We start from the raw sequence: 16,190 nt of genomic DNA, 5'->3' as shown, positions 1-16,190 counted from the left end.
CCAACATCTGGAATGGGGTCCTGGAAACCTGGGAGGAGACCCCCCAACATCTGGATCAGGACCGACATCTGGGTGGGGGACCCCAACATCTGGATGGGGATCCAAAGGTCGGGGTTGGCGCCGTTCCCCTCCCCCCCACCCCCAACATCTGGAATGGGGACACCAAGGTCCGGATGGGCCCCAACATCTGGATGGGGACCCCTCGTGGTGAGAGTGGGGAACCTCAACATCTGGAATGGGGACACCAAGGCCGGGGGGAGGGGGGGGGGGGGGGGGGGTCCTTGGAATTTGGAATGGGCCCCAACATCTGGATGAGAACCCCTGGGGGGGGGGTTGGTGGGACCCCAACATCTGGAACGGCGACTGTGACAGCCGGACTGGGGACGCCAACATCTGGCTGGGACACCCCCCCCCCCCAAGGTCAAGACGGGGACCCCCAACATCTGGATGAGGGCCTCAACATCTGGAATGGGGAGCCAAAGGTCGAGGGTGGGGCCCCAACATCTGGATGGGGGTCCCGTGGTGGGAGGGGGTGGGGACCCCAACATCTGGAATGGGGACACCCCCAAGGTGGGGAGCCCAACAGCTGGATGGGAGCATCAACCTCTGGGTGGGGACACTAACATCTGGATGAGGCCCCTCGGGGGGCAATGGGATCCCCCCCCAACATCTGGAAGCGACCTCAACATCTGGATGGGGACCACCCCCCCCCCTTCCCCCTCCAGGGCCGGGCCCCCCAACATCTGGACAAGGCCCTGCCCCCAACATCTGGCAGGAATAAACCGGGGGGACCCCAAAAAAGGGGGGAGGGGCTTTTTTTGGGGGGTGTGGGGTGGGAATTTGGGGGGGTGGGGGAGGGGTGGGAATTTGGGGTGGGGGAGGGGTGAGAATTGGGGTGGGGGGAGGGGCGGAATTTGGGTCCCTCCCCTCCCCCCCGGGCCCGGTTTAAGCCTCTTAAGGGGCCCCGGCGGCCGCGGATTAACGGGGGGGGGGAGGGGAGGGGAGGGGGGTGCGGGTGGGGGAGGGGCGGGGTGGGGAGGGGGGGACCCCGCGCTGCCCCTCCCCCACCCCCCCCCCCCTCCCGCACCGTGCCCGGGCCCCGCCCCTCCCCCACTCCCAGTTCAACCAGTTGGACCGGCCGGACTGGGCTGGGGGGGGGAGGGGAAGAACCCGCGCGCGCCCCTCCCCCACCCCCCGCCATGTGGGGGGTGGCACCGGCGGTGTCCCCAAAATCCCCTCGGTGTCCCCTCCGTGTCCCCATCGTGTCCCCTCGGTGTCCCCAAATCCCCACGGTGCCACCCTCAGTGTCCCCTCGGTGTCCCCAGGTCCCTTCCTCTGTCCCCTCCGTGTCCCCATCGTGTCCCTTTGGTGTCCCCAAGTTCCCTCTGTGTCCCTCTCTTGTCCCCAAACCCCCACGGTGCCACCCTCAGTGTCCCCTCCATGTCCCTTTGGTGTCCCCATGTCCCCTCCGTGTCCCTCTCATGTCCCCAAACCCCCACAGTGCCACCCTCGGTGTCCCCTCCATGTCCCCTCCGTGTCCCCTCCGTGTCCCCAAGTCCCTTCCTGTGTCCCCTCCGTGTCCCTCTCATGTCCCCAAATCCCCACAGTGCCACCATCGTGTCCCTTTGGTGTCCCCAGGTCCCTTCCTGTGTCCCCTCCGTGTCCCCAAGTCCCCTCAGTGTCCCCTCCGTGTCCCTCTCATGTCCCCAAATCCCCACGGTACCACCCTCGGTGTCCCCTCCGTGTCCCCATCGTGTCCCTTTGGTGTCCCCAGGTCCTTTCCTGTGTCCCCTCCATGTCCCCAAGTCCCCACCGTGTGTCACTCCCATGTCCCCATGTCCCTCTCCGTGTGTCCCCTCCCTGTCCCTATCCCCTCAGTGTTCCTGTCCCCACCGTGTCTGTCCCCATCCCTGTCCCCATCTCTGTCCCTGTCCCCTCAGTGTCCCTGTCCCCATCCCTGTCCCTGTCCCCATCCCGGTCCCCTCTCTGTCCCCATTGCTGTCCCCGCCGTGTCCCCCCCATGTCCTGTGTCTGTCCCCATCTCTGTCCCTGTCCCCATCCCTGTCCCCATCCCTGTCCCTGTCCCCATCCCTGTCCCATCCATGTCCCCTCCCTGTCCCCATCCCTGTCCCCATCTCTGTCCCCGCCGTGTCCCCCCCGTGTCCCGTGTCTGTCCCTGTCCCCTCAGTGTCCCTGTCCCCATCCCTGTCCCCTCCCTGTCCCCATCTCTGTCCCCTCTGTGTCCCCTCCCTGTCCCCATCCCTGTCCCTGTCCCCGTCCCTGTCCCCATCCCTGTCCCATCCATGTCCCCTCCCTGTCCCCATCCCTGTCCCCCTCCCTGTCCCCGCCGTGTCCCCCACCGTGTCCCGTGTCTGTTCCTGTCCCTTCAGTGTCCCTGTCCCTGTCCCCATCTCTGTCCCCGCCGTGTCCCCCCCCGTGTCCCGTGTCTGTCCCCGTTGCCATGGCCGCAGCGGGAAAATAGGGCACGGGGAGGGGCCGAGGGACACCGGACACGGGGACAGGGACAGGGACACGGGGACATGGGGACACTGACAGGGACACCGGACACGGGGAGGGGCCGAGGGACACCGGACACGGGGACAGGGACAGGGACACGGGGACATGGGGACACCGGACACGGGGACATGGGGACACCAACAGAGACACAGGGACACCGGACACGGGGACATGGGGACATGGGGACACCGGACACGGGGACAGAGACAGGGACACGGGGACATGGGGACACCGGACACAGGGAGGGGCCGAGGGACACCGGACACAGGGACAGGGACGGGGACACGGGGACACGGGGACACCGGACACGGGGACACAGGGACAGGGACACGGGGACACCGGACACGGGGAGGGGCCGAGGGACACCAGACACGGGGACAGGGACAGGGACACGGGGACACGGGGACACCGGACACGGGGACAGGGGGACACCAACAGAGACACAGAGATACAGGGACACTGACAGGGACATGGGGACACCGGACACGCGGACACTGAGAGGGACACGGGGATACCGGACACTGGGACATGGGGACACTGACAGGGACACAGGGACAGGGACAGGGACATGGGGACACCAACAGAGACACGGGGACACTGACAGGGACATGGGGACACTGACAGGGACACGGGGACACTGACAGGGACATGGGGACACCAACAGAGACACGGGGACACTCACAGGGACATGGGGACACTGACAGGGACACGGGGACATGGAGACACCAGAGATGGACATGGGGACACTGACATGGACAAGAGGACATGGACAGGGACATGGGGACACCAGACAGACACGGACAGGGGGACACGGGGACACAGGGACACCGGACATGGGGACATGGGGACACTGACACGGACATGGGGACACCGACAGAGACACGGGGACACTGTCAGGGACATGGGGACACCGGACATGGGGACACTGACAGGGACACAGGAACATGGGGACACCGGACACGGGGACATGGGGACACTGACAGGGACACGGGGACAGGGACACTGGGACATGGGGACACCGGACACGGGGACACTGACAGGGACACAGGGACAGGGACACTGGGACACCGGACACGGGGACACTGACAGGGACACCAGACATGGGGACACCAGACACAGACACAGGGACACGAGGACACTGGCAGGGACACAGGGACAGCGCACATGGGGACATGGAGACACCAACAGGGACATGGGGACACTGGAGACGGACATGGGGACACTGACATGGACAAGGGGACACGGACAGGGACAGGGGGACACCAGACAGACACGGACATGGGGACACTGACAGGGACATGGGGACATTGGCATGGGGACATGGGGACACTGACATGGACAAGGGGACAGGGACAGGGGGACACCAGACAGACACAGACACGGGGACATGGGGACACAGGGGCACCGGACACGGGGACATGGGGACACCAGACACTGGACGTGGGGACATTGACAGGGACATGGGGACACCGGACAGACACAGACACGGGGACACCGGACACGGGGACACCGGACACTGGACATGGGGACACCAGACACGCACATGGGGACACTGACAGGGACAGGACAGGGACACGGACATGGGGACACCGGACACGGACATGGGGACACTGACAGGGACAAAGGGACACTGGACATGGGGACAGGGGGGGACACCGGACACGGACAGGGTGACATGAGGGGGACACGGGAACACCGGACACGGACAGGGGGACACCGGACACGGACAGGGGGACACGGACAGGGGGACACGGGGACACGGACACGGACACAGGGACACGGACACGGACAGGGGGACACGAAGGGGACACGGGGACACCGGACACGGACAGGGGGACAATGACACAGACAGAGGGACACGGACAGGGGGACACGGGGACATTCCCAGTGCTCCCAGTATCCCTCTCCCAGCCCCGCCCCTTTCCCCGCGCGCGCCGGACAAAGGGGGCGTGGCCTCATCCCTCCTCTCTCCCATCACGTGATCGCAGGTGCGCCCCGCCCCTTCCCCCACCCCACCCCCCCCCCCCCCCACCTCCTCCCCGCACCTGGCGCTCGCGCCGCGCCCGCCCGGAACCGCCCGAACCCCCTCGAACCCACCCGAATCCCCTCCGAACCCACCCGAATCCCTTCCGAGCCCACCCGAAGCCTCTCCGAGCCCACCCGAGGCGGCCGAACCCACCCGAAGAGGCCGAACCCACCCGAAGCCTCTCCGAGCCCACCCGAAGCCGCCGAACCCACCCGAAGCCTTTCCGAGCCTCTCCGAGCCCACCCGAAGCCGCCGAACCCACCCGAAGCCTCTCCGAGCCCACCCGAAGCCGCCGAACCCACCCGAAGCCTTTCCGAACCCACCCGAAGCCTCTCCGAGCCCACCCGAAGCGGAGCCGAGGCGTTGCCGAAGCCGCTCCGAGCGCACCCGAGGCGGGCGCCGGTGGCCGCGGTGGCCCCGGTGGCCCCGGCGGTGGCCCCGGGATGGTGGCGGCCCCTCCGGCCGCCGCCGCCGCCATGCGCCGGGGGTTCCTGGTGCCCGAGATCCGCCCGCTGGACCAGTACGACGGGGCCCGGGCTCGCAGCGCCGCCAGCCTGGCCTGGGCCATCGCCACCGGCTACGGCGGCGCCGGTAAGAGCGGGCGGGGACCGGGGACGGCGGCGGCGCCGGGGGGGTGGATGGCGGGGAGGGGGATGGGAGGGGGTCTGCGGTTATGGGTACGGGGGAGGGGTCCTGGTGGTACCGGAGGGGGTCCCGGTACTGAATGGGGGCAGCCGGTACCGACTGCGGTACTGGGGAGGGGTCCCGGTGGTACCGGAGAGGGTCCCGGTGGTACCGGGGGGGGTTTCGGTACTGAATGGGGGGAGCCGGTAGCGAATGCGGTACTGGGGAGGGGTCCCGGTGGTACCGGAGAGGGTCTCGGTACCAAGTCCGGGACTGGGGAGGGGTCCCGGTGGTACCGGAGGGGGTCTCGGTACCGAGTGCGGTACTGGGGAGGGGTCCCGGTGGTACCGGAGGAGATCCCGGTGGTAACGGAGGGGGCCTCGGTACCGAGTGCGGCACTGGGGAGGGGTCCCGGTGGTACCGGAGGGGGTCTCGGTACCAAGTCCGGCACTGGGGAGGGGTCCCGGTACCGAATGGGGGTCTCTGGTACCGAGTGCGGCACTGGGGAGGGGTCCCGGCGGTACCGGAGGGGGTCTCGGTACCGAATGGAGGGTTCCGGTACCGGGGAGATGCGGTTAAAAACGGGGGGTGGGCGATGCTCCGTACCGGGGAGGGGTCCCGGTGGTACCGAACGGGGGTCCCGGTATTGGGGAGGGGTCCCGGCGGCACCGAACGGGGGTCCCGGTATTGGGGAGGGGTCCCGGTGGCACCGAACGGGGGTCCCGGTACCGGGGAGGGGTCCCGGCGGCACCGGGGGGGTGGTCCCCGGTACCGAACGGGGATCCCGGTCCCGGTGGGCTGCGGTTAAAGGCGGGGGGCGGGGCCAGCTTTAATTTGGGGAGGGGTCCCCGGTGAGGATTTGGGGGGGGGGGGGCGGTTCCGTTCTCCCGGTACCGGGGGGGGGGGGGGAATCCCCAATCCCGGGGATCCCCCCCCCTCCCCCCCCCGTCTCGGGCGCTTTTGTTGCAGTCCGGGCGCGCGGGGGGGGGGGCTGTGACGTCGCGCTGTGACGTCACAGGGCGGGGACCCCCCCCATTTACGCCCCGCCCCCTGCGGTGCTTGGGGGGGGGGGAGGGAGGGATCGCCCCCCTCCCCCCCCCTAAAGAGGAACCCCCAGGTGAATTTTGGGGACCCCCCCAGGTGAATTTTGGGACATTCCAGGTGAATTTTGGGGACCCCCCCAGGTGAATTTTGGGACATTCCAGGTGATTTAGGACCCCCCCCAGGTATTTTTGGAACCCCCCCCAGGTGAATTTTGGTCCCTCCCAGGTGATTTAGGACCCCCCCCCGTGACCCCTCCCCCCCCAGGTATTTTTGGACCCCCCCCAGGTGAATTTTGGAACACTCCAGGTGAATTTTGGGGACCCCCCTCCCCCAGGTGATTTAGGACCTCCCCAGGTGTTTTGGGGACCCCCCCAGGTGAATTTTGGGACACTCCAGGTGAATTTTGGACCCCCTTTCCCCCCCCCAGGTGAATTTTGGTCCCTTCCAGGTGATTTAGGACCTCCCCAGGTGTTTTAGGGACCCCCCCCCCCCCAGGTGAATTTTGGGACCCCCCCAGGTATTTTTGGAACCCCCCCCAGGTGAATTTTGGTCCCTCCCAGGTGAATTTTGGACCCCCCCCCCCCCAGGTGAATTTTGGTCCCTCCCAGGGGTCAAAGTCCCCTCCCCCCCCCCCCGCCCCCCCCAAACGCCCTTTGGCCGGGGGGAGGGGCAGGGGGCGGGGCCAGGTGGGGGAGGGGAGGGAGGCAATCACACCTGGGGGGGGTTGGGACAGGTGAGGGACAGGGGAGGGACAGGTGAGGGTCCCATGGGTGCCACGGGACAGGTGAGGGTCCCACAGGACAGGTGAGGGTCCCATGGGTTCTGTGGGACAGGTGAGGGGCCCATGGGTGCCACAGGACAGGTGAGGGGCCCATGGGTGCCACAGGACAGGTGAGGGTCCCATGGGTGCCATAGGACAGGTGAAGGTCCCATGGGACAGGTGAGGGTCCCATGGGTGCCACAGGACAGGTGAGGGTCCCATGGGACAGGTGAGGGTCCCATGGGTGCCACAGGACAGGTGAGGGTCCCATGGGTGCCATAGGGACAGGTGAGGGTCCCACAGGACAGGTGAGGGTCCCATGGGTGCCACAGGACAGGTGAGGGTCCCATGGGTGCTGTGGGACAGGTGAGGGACAGGTGAGGGTCCCATGGGTGCTGTGGGACAGGTGAGGGTCCCATAGGACAGGTGAGGGTCCCATGGGTGCCACAGGACAGGTGAGGGTCCCACAGGACAGGTGAGGGTCCCACAGGACAGGTGAGGGTACCATGGGTGCCGTGGCACAGGTGAGGGTCCCATGGGTGCCACGGGACAGGTGAGGGTCCCGTGGGTCCCATAGGACAGGTGAGGGTCCCATGGGTGCCATAGGGACAGGTGAGGGTCCCACAGGACAGGTGAGGGTCCCATGGGTGCCACAGGACAGGTGAGGGTCCCATAGGACAGGTGAGGGTCCCATGGGTTCCATGGGACAGGTGAGGGTCCCATGGGTGCTGTGGCTCAGGTGAGGGTCCCATGGGTGCCACAGGACAGGTGAGGGACAGATGAGGGTCCCACAGGACAGGTGAGGGTCCCATGGGTGCCACAGGACAGGTGAGGGTCCCACAGGACAGGTGAGGGTCCCATGGGTGCCACAGGACAGGTGAGGGACAGGTGAGGGTCCCATGGGTGCTGTGGCACAGGTGAGGGTCCCATGGGTGCCCCAGGTCACGTGACTCTCCCAGCTGTGAGGGTCCCATGGGTGCCCCAGGTCACGTGACTCTCCCAGGTGTCCCCAGCTGTCCCCAGCTGTGGGCGTGGCCCTTTCCCACCCAGGTGTGTGGGTGGGGGTGGGTGGGGCAGGTCAGGTCGTGGCCCCTCCCCCACCCACCTGTGGGCGTGGCCCTGCCCCGCCCCCACCCCCGGAATGTGCCCCTCCCCCACCCGCCAGACCGGGATTTGGGGGGGGCTCAGGGGGGTCCCGGCCGTCGATTTTGGGGCTCCGGGGGCCAATTTGGGGTCTCCAGGGCCGATTTTGGGGTCTTGACCAATTTTGGGGTTTCCAGGGTCAATTTTGGGGTCTCCATGATGAATTTTGGGGTCTCCATGGTCATTTTGGGGTCTCCAGGATCAATTTTGGGGTCTCCATGATGAATTTTGGGGTGTCCAGGGTCATTTTTGGGGTTTCCATCACCAATTTTGGGGTCTCCAGGGTCGATTTTGGGGTCTTGACCAATTTTGGGGTCTCCAGGGCCATTTTGGGGTCTCCGGGGTCGATTTTGGGGTCTCCAGGGCCATTTTGGGGTCTCTGTGACCAATTTTGGGGTCTTGACCAATTTTGGGGTTTCCATGATGAATTTTGGGGTCTCCAGGGTCAATTTGGGGTTTCCAGGATCAATTTTGGGGTCTCCATGGCCGATTTTGGGGTTTCCATGATGAATTTTGGGGTCTCCTTCACCAATTTTGGGGTCTCCATGGGCGATTTTGGGGTCTCCAGGGTGGATTTTGGGGTCTCCATGGTCAATTTTGGGGTCTCCAGGGTCGATTTTGGGGTCTTGACCGATTTTGGGGTTTCCAGGATCGATTTTGGGGTCTCCAGGATCATTTTGGGGTCTCCATGATGAATTTTGGGGGGTCCATGGTCAATTTTGGGGTCTCCAGGGTCATTTTGGGGTCTCCATGGTCAATTTTGGGGTCTTGACCAATTTTGGGGTCTCCGTGACCAATTTTGGGGTCTCTGTGACCAATTTTGGGGTCTCCATGATGAATTTTGGGGTCTCCATGATGAATTTTGGGGTGTCCATCACCAATTTTGGGGTCTCCAGGATCAATTTTGGGGTCTCCATGGTCAATTTTGGGGTCTCCATGATGAATTTTGGGGTCTCTCTGGTCATTTTTGGGGTCTTGACCGATTTTGGGGTCTCCAGGATCAATTTTGGGGTCTCCATGATGAATTTTGGGCTCTGCATGACCAATTTTGGGGTCTTCAGGGTCAATTTGGGGTCTCTGGGACCATTTTGGGGTCTTCATGATGAATTTTGGGGTCTCTGGGGTAATTTTGGGGTCTCGGTGGTCACTGCTGGGGTCTCCTGGGGTCCATGGTCGGTCAGTGTCCGTCTGTCCATGGTGTGTCCGTCTGTCCATGGTGTGTCCATCTGTCCATGGTGGGTCAGTGTCCGTCTGTCCATGGTGTGTCCGTATGTCCATGGTGGGGCAGTGTCCATCTGTCCATGGCGGGGCAGTGTCCATCTGTCCATGGTGGGGCAGTGTCCGTCTGTCCGTGTGTCCATGCTGTGTCCGTCTGTCCATGGTGTGTCAGTGTCCGTTTGTCCATGGTGTGTCCGTGTCCGTCTGTCCATGGCGGGGCAGTGTCCGTCTGTCCATGGTGTGTCCGTGTCCGAGTGTCCATGGTGTGTCCATGGCAGGTCAGTGTCTGTCTGTCCATGGTGTGTCCATGGCGGGGCAGTGTCTGTCTGTCCATGGTGTGTCCATGGCGGGGCAGTGTCCATCTGTCCATGGTGTGTCCGTCTGTCCACGGCGGGTCAGTGTCCGTCTGTCCATGGTGGGGTAGTGATGGGTCAGTGTCCATTGGTCAGTGTCCATCTGTCCATGCTGGATCCCAGATGACCTTTGACCCCAACAATCCCATTTTTAACCCTTTCTCTCCCATTTTAACCCTTTCTCTCCCATTCTTAACCCTTTCCCCTCCCATTTTTAACCCTTTCTATCCCATTCTTAACCCTTTCTATCCCATTTTTAACCCATTTTCCCCCAAATCCCCCATTTTTAACCCTTTCTCTCCCATTTTAACCCTTTCTATCCCATTTTTAACCCATTTTAAACTAATTTTTAACCTATTTGTTCCCATTTTTAATGCTTTCTTTCCCATTTTTAACCCTTTCCCTCCCATTTTTAACCCTTTCTTTTCCATTTTTAACCCTTTCTCTCCCATTTTTAACCCATTTTTAACCCATTTTAAACTCACTTTTAACCCATTTTTTCCCATTTTTGCTCCCAAATTCCCATTTTCCCCACTTTTAACCAAAATCCCCCTTTTTCCCCCCAGGAAACGTCCCCGAGGAGCTCCGTGACCCCTTCTACACCGACCAATACGCTCAGGAGCACCTGAAGCCGCCGGTGGAGCGCCTCCTGCTGGCCGCCGACATCTACTGCAGGGCCTGGAGCCACGCCCTGGCCACGCCCAGCCAGGCCACGCCCCCCGGGGCCACGCCCCGCCCCGAGCCCCCCCCGCGGGATTTGGGGGCGCTGCTGGCGCTGCTGGCGGGGAGGGGGATCCCCCCCACCCTGCAGGGGGTCCCGGTCCGGGCACAGGACCTGCAGCAGAGACCCATCCGCATGGTACTGGGAGCACTGGGATGGACTGGGAGGGAACTGGGATGGACTGGGATAGAGATTGAGGGGTACTGGGAGCACTGGGATATACTGGGAGGGACTGGGAGCACTGGAATATATTGGGAGGGGGACTGGGAGGGGGATTGAGGGGTACTGGGAGCACTGGGATATACTGGGATGGACTGGGAGGGAACTGGGATAGAGATTGAGGGGTACTGGGAGCACTGGGATATACTGGGATATACTGGGAGGGGACTGGGATAGGGATTGAGGGGTACTGGGAGCACTGGGAGGGGACTGGGAGGGAGATTGAGGGGTACTGGGAGCACTGGGATATACTGGGAGGGGGATTGAGGGGTACTGGGAGCACTGGGATATACTGGGAGGGGGATTGAGGGGTACTGGGAGGGGATACTGGGAGCACTGGGATATACTGGGAATGGGACTGGGAGCACTGGGATATACTGGGATATACTGGGAGGGGGATTGAGGGGGACTGGGAGCACTGGGATGGACTGGGAGGGAACTGGGATAGGGATTGAGGGGTACTGGGAGCACTGGGAGGGGGATCCCCCCCCCACCCTGCAGGGGGTCCCGGTCCGGCCGCAGGACCTGCAGCAGAGACCCATCCGCATGGTACTGGGAGCACTGGGATATACTGGGAGGGACTGGGAGCACTGGGATATACTGGGAGGGGGATTGAGGGGGGACTGGGAGCACTGGGAGGGGATACTGGGAGCACTGGGAGGAGATACTGGGAGCACTGGGAGGAGATACTGGGAGCACTGGGAGGAGATATTGGGAGCACTGGGAGGGGATACTGGGAGCACTGGGAGGGGATACTGGGAGCACTGGGAGGGGGATCCCCCCCACCCTGCAGGGGGTCCCGGTCCGGGCACAGGACCTGCAGCAGAGACCCATCCGCATGGTACTGGGAGCACTGGGATGGACTGGGAGGGAACTGGGAGCACTGGGATATACTGGGAATGGGACTGGGAGCACTGGGATATACTGGGAATGGGACTGGGAGCACTGGGATAGACTGGGATATACTGGGAGGGGGATTGAGGGGTACTGGGAGCACTGGGATATACTGGGATATACTGGGAGGGGGATTGAGGGGTACTGGGAGCACTGGGATATACTGGGAATGGGACTGGGAGGGGGATTGAGGGGTACTGGGAGCACTGGGATGGAGCTGGGATGGACTGGGATGGACTGGGAGGGAACTGGGAGCACTGGGAATGGTACTGGGAGGGACTGGGGGGACTGGGAGGGGATACTGGGAGGGACTGGGAGCACTGGGACTGCTGGGCCACCGCAGGTCCTGGGGATACTGGGATATACTGGGAGGGACTGGGTTGGACTGGGATGGACTGGGAGGTTACTGGGAGCACTGGAATGTCACTGGGAATGTACTGGGAGCACTGGGAGGTTACTGGGATGTCACTGGGAGCACTGGGAATGTACTGGGAGTGCACTGGAATGTACTGGGAGCTTACTGGGAGCACTGGGAATGTACTGGGAGGTTACTGGGATGTACTGGGAGGTTACTGGGAGCACTGGGAGCTGCCTGTGCCCCCCCCCTCATTAAGCTCATTAAGGCTCAGCCGCTTTAATTGGCTTTAATTGGCTTTAATTGGCTGAGCCCAATCCCATTAACCCTCCCCGCCCGAGGCCACGCCCCCTTCCCCGCTGACCACGCCCCTCTTTAGAACCACGCCCATCCCTGTTTGACCACGCCCCTCCTGCTTGGCCACGCCCACCCGCGGGGTCCTGGAAGGGCGGGGGAGGCGCCGGGAGCCCCGAAATGCCCCAAAATCTCCCCAAAATGCCCCAAAATCTCCCCCAAATGCTCCAAAATCTCCTCAAAATGCCCTAAATCTCCCAAAATGCCCCAAAATCTCCCCAAAATGCCCCAAAATCTCCCCCAAATGCCTCAAAATCGCCCCCAAATCTCCCTAAAATGCCCCCAAATCTCCCCCAAATCCTCCAAAATTCCCCAAAATGCCCCAAAATCTTGCCCAAATCACGAAATTTTCCCCAATTTTTCCCAAATTCTGCCCAAATTTCTCCTCCCCAGGGCGCCCACCTGGCCCTGATCGATTCCCTCATGGCCGCCTTCGTCACTGAGGCCACAAAACCCCAAAATCCCAAATTTTCCCCCCAAATTTTCCCCTCCAAGACCCTAAATCTCCAAATTTTCCCCCAAATTTCCCTCCCAAGACCCCAAAAAACCCAAATTTCCCCCAAAATTTTCTCCCAACCTCCAAAACTTTCCCCAAAATTTCCTCCCAAGAACCCAAAAAACCCCAATTTTTTTCCCAAATTTCCCCCCAAACCCCCAAATTTTACACCCAAACCCCCAAATTTTTTCCCCCAAGACCCCAAAAAACCCAAATTTTTCCCAAAATGCCCCAATTTTTCCCAAATTCTGCCCAAATTTCTCCTCCCCAGGGCGCCCACCTGGCCCTGATCGATTCCCTCATGGCCGCCTTCGTCACCGAGGCCACCCGGAATTTGGGGACCCCCCCGGGAGCCCCCCCGGGGTCCCAATCCTGGGAACCCAAAATTTTGGCTTGGTTGGAGTCGGTGAGTTGGAATTTTTGGGGTTTTTTGGGGTTTTTTTGGGGTGAAAAAGGGAAAAATTTGGAATTTTTGGGGGTTTTTTTTCAGGTGAATCGGAGGCTGCAGGAGAGCAGCGAGCAGGAGGGAGCAGGGTCGGGTCAGAGTCTGGGGGGACCCGAGAGCTCCACGGGGAACCCGGCCTGTGGGCATAAGGTACAGAAAAAAGTACAAAAAAGGACAAAAAAGTTAAAAAAATTCCCCCCAAAATGTGGAAAAAATCCCCCCAAAAATCGGAAAAAATCGCGAAAAAAATCGTGAAAAAATCGCGGAAAAATCGTGAAAAAAATCCCCAAAATAATCGATATATTCCAGAAAAAAATCCCCCAAAAAATCCCCCCAAAATTCCTCAAAATAGCCCCAAAAAATCCCCCAAAAAATTCCCCAAAAAAATCCCCCCAAAAACCCCCCCAAAATCCTGAAAAAATCCTCCAAAAAATCCACAAAAAAATCCCCCAAAAATCCAGAAAAAATCCACAAAAATCCCCCAAAAATCCCCCCAAAAAATCTCAAAAAATTCCCCCCAAAAAATCCCAAAAAAATCCACCAAAATCCAGAAAAAATCCCCCCAAAAATCCCCCAAAAAGTCCACAAAAATCCCCAAAAAATCCTGGAAGAAATCTCCCCAAAATCTCTAAAAATTCCCCCAAAAATTTGCAAAAAATCCCAAAAAAATCCCCAAAAAATCTCAAAGAAATCCCCAAAAAATCTCAAAGAAATCCCATTAAAAATCCCCCCAAAATCCTTTAAAAATCCAAAAAAAATCCCTAAAAAGTCCCCAAAAAAATCTCCCAAAGTGCCCCAAAAAGGGAATTTTTGGGGTTCCTGGGAGGCTGCAGGGGAGCAGCAGCAGGAGGGAGCAGGGTTGGGCCCCAGCCTGGGGGGACCCGAGAGCTCCACGGGGAACCCGGCCTGTGGCCACAAGGTACAAAAAATTCACAGAAAAGCACAGAAAATAATTAAAAAATTAAAAAAAAAATTTCCCCAAAGTGTGGAAAAAATCCCCCCCAAAATCCCCGAAAAAATCGTGAAAAAATCCCCAAAATAACCAAAATATTCCAGAAAAAAATCCCCCAAAAAATCCCCAAAAAGTCATTTAAAAATCCTCCCCAAACATGCCCCAAAAATCCACCCAAAAATCACAAAAATCCCCCCAAATATTCACAAAAAAATCCAGAAAAAATCCCCCCAAAATCCTGAAAAAATACAGAAAAAAATCCCGAAAAAATCCCAGAAAAATCCCCCATAAATCCACAAAAAATCCCAAAAATATCCTGAAAAAAATCCCCCCAAAATTCCCCCCAAAAATCGCCAAAAATTCCAAAAAAAAATCCCCATAAAATCCACCCAAAAACCCGTAAAAAATCCACTAAAAATCCCCCCCAAAATCCCCCAAAAAGTCCACAAAAATCCCAAAAAAATCCTGGAAAAAATCTCCCAAAAAATCTCTAAAAATACCCCCAAAAATTCCAAAAAAATCCCCAAAAATTCGCAAAAAATCCTAAAAAATCTGTAAAAAATCTCAAAAAAATCCCATTAAAAATCCCCAAAAAATCCCCCAAAAAATCCCTAAAAAAGCTCTAAAAAAATCCCCCAAAGTGCCCCAAAATGGGAATTTTTGGGGTTCCTGGGAGGCTGCAGGGGAGCAGCAGCAGGAGGGAGCAGGGTCGGGCCCCAGCCTGGGGGGACCCGGGGAACCCGGCCTGTGGGCACAAGGTACAGAAAAATCACCAAAAAGTGTAAAAAAACAGCAGAAAAAATAAAAAAAGAAATCCCTAAAATGTGGAAAAAATCCCCCAAAAAAATCGCCCCAAAAATCGTGAAAAAATCGCGGAAAAATCGTGAAAAAAATCCCCAAAATAACCAAAATATTCCAGAAAAAAATCCCCAAAAGTCCCCAAAAAATCCCCCATAAATCCCCCAAAATCCACCCAAAAATCACAAAAATCCCCCCAAAAATCCCGAAAAAAATCCACAAAAAATCCCGCAAAAAATCCCCCAAAAAATCCCCCAAAATCCCCCAAAAAACCCATTAAAAATCTATTAAAAATCCCCCAAAATCCCCCCAAAAATCCCAAGAAAATCCTCTCAAAAATCCCAAAATATCCACAGAAAATCTCTTCAAAATTCCCCAAAAAATCCACAAGAAATCATCAAAAAATAATAATAAAAAAAATCCTAAAAAAATCCCAAGAAAATCCTAAAAAAAACCCCAAAAATTCACCAAAAAACCCCCCAAAAATCACCCCAAAAAATCACAAAAAAATCCCCAAAAATCCTGAAAAAAACCCCAAAAAATCCTAAAAAAATCCTAAAAAAATCCTAAAAAATCCACAAAAAAATCCCCAAAAATCCCAAAAAATAAAATTTTAAAAAATCCCAAAAATTTACCAAAAAATCTGCAAAAAATCCCCCAAAAAACCCTAAAAAAATCTCATTTTTCTCCTTTTAAATTCCCCTTTTCTGTCTGTGCTTTTTGGGTCTCTGGGTCCATCCCCTCTGACCCCTCTCTCTCCCCAGTGTCCCACCCGCCGGCCCAAAAACCCCAAAAATTCACCAAAAAAATCCTAAAAAATACCAAAAGGTTCCCTAAAATATGCTGAGAAATTTCCAAAACATCTTAAAAAAATCCCCAAAAGATCCTAAAAAAATCCCCAAAAAATCCTAAAAAAATCTCCAAAAAATCCGAAAATTCACCCAAAAATCCTAAAAAATCCCCAAAAAAATCCCTAAAAAATTCTAAAAAAAAATCCATTAAAATTCCCAAAGAAATCCTGAAAAAATCCTAAAATATCCCTAAAAAATATTTTAAAAACCCACCAAAATTCACCAAAAAATCCCAACAAAATCCTAAAAAAACCCCCAAAAAATCCCTAAAAATTCACAAAAAAATCCCCCAAGATCCTGAAAAAATCCCCAAAAAATCCCCAAAAAATCCTTAAAAAATCCTTTAAAAATTCCAAAAAAATCCCCAAAAAATCAAAAAAACCCTCCAAAAATCCCCAAAAAATCACTAAAAAAATCCCC

The 16,190-nt window shown here is 57.9% G+C and overlaps 1 protein-coding gene across 1 annotated transcript; it reads left to right on the top strand.

The window, feature by feature from the left end:
- Positions 1 to 4,693: 4,693 nt before the first annotated feature.
- LOC311164488 (calmodulin-regulated spectrin-associated protein 3-like) lies at positions 4,694 to 13,663 on the top strand. Its single transcript, XM_084223972.1, has 4 exons — positions 4,694 to 5,134; positions 10,252 to 10,544; positions 12,996 to 13,130; positions 13,215 to 13,663. Exons 1-4 carry the CDS (start codon positions 4,987 to 4,989, stop codon positions 13,422 to 13,424), a joined length of 786 nt encoding a protein of 261 aa, XP_084080098.1. The 5' UTR covers positions 4,694 to 4,986; the 3' UTR covers positions 13,425 to 13,663.
- The last annotated feature ends 2,527 nt before the right edge of the window (positions 13,664 to 16,190 follow it).

This window comes from Fringilla coelebs (assembly GCF_963513975.1).
Source record: "Fringilla coelebs genome assembly, chromosome: 32".
Classification (NCBI taxonomy): Eukaryota; Metazoa; Chordata; class Aves; order Passeriformes; family Fringillidae; genus Fringilla; species Fringilla coelebs.
This window is presented reverse-complemented; position numbering and strand designations above follow the sequence as displayed.

Coding starts and splice junctions, on each gene's coding strand:
- LOC311164488 (XM_084223972.1), top strand. CDS start 4,987: ATGGTGGCGGCCCCTCCGGCCGCCGCCGCCGCCATGCGCCGGGGGTTC. Junction 5,135..10,251: donor CACCGGCTACGGCGGCGCCG/GTAAGAGCGGGC, acceptor TTTTCCCCCCAG/GAAACGTCCCCGAGGAGCTC. Junction 13,131..13,214: donor TTTTGGCTTGGTTGGAGTCG/GTGAGTTGGAAT, acceptor GTTTTTTTTCAG/GTGAATCGGAGGCTGCAGGA.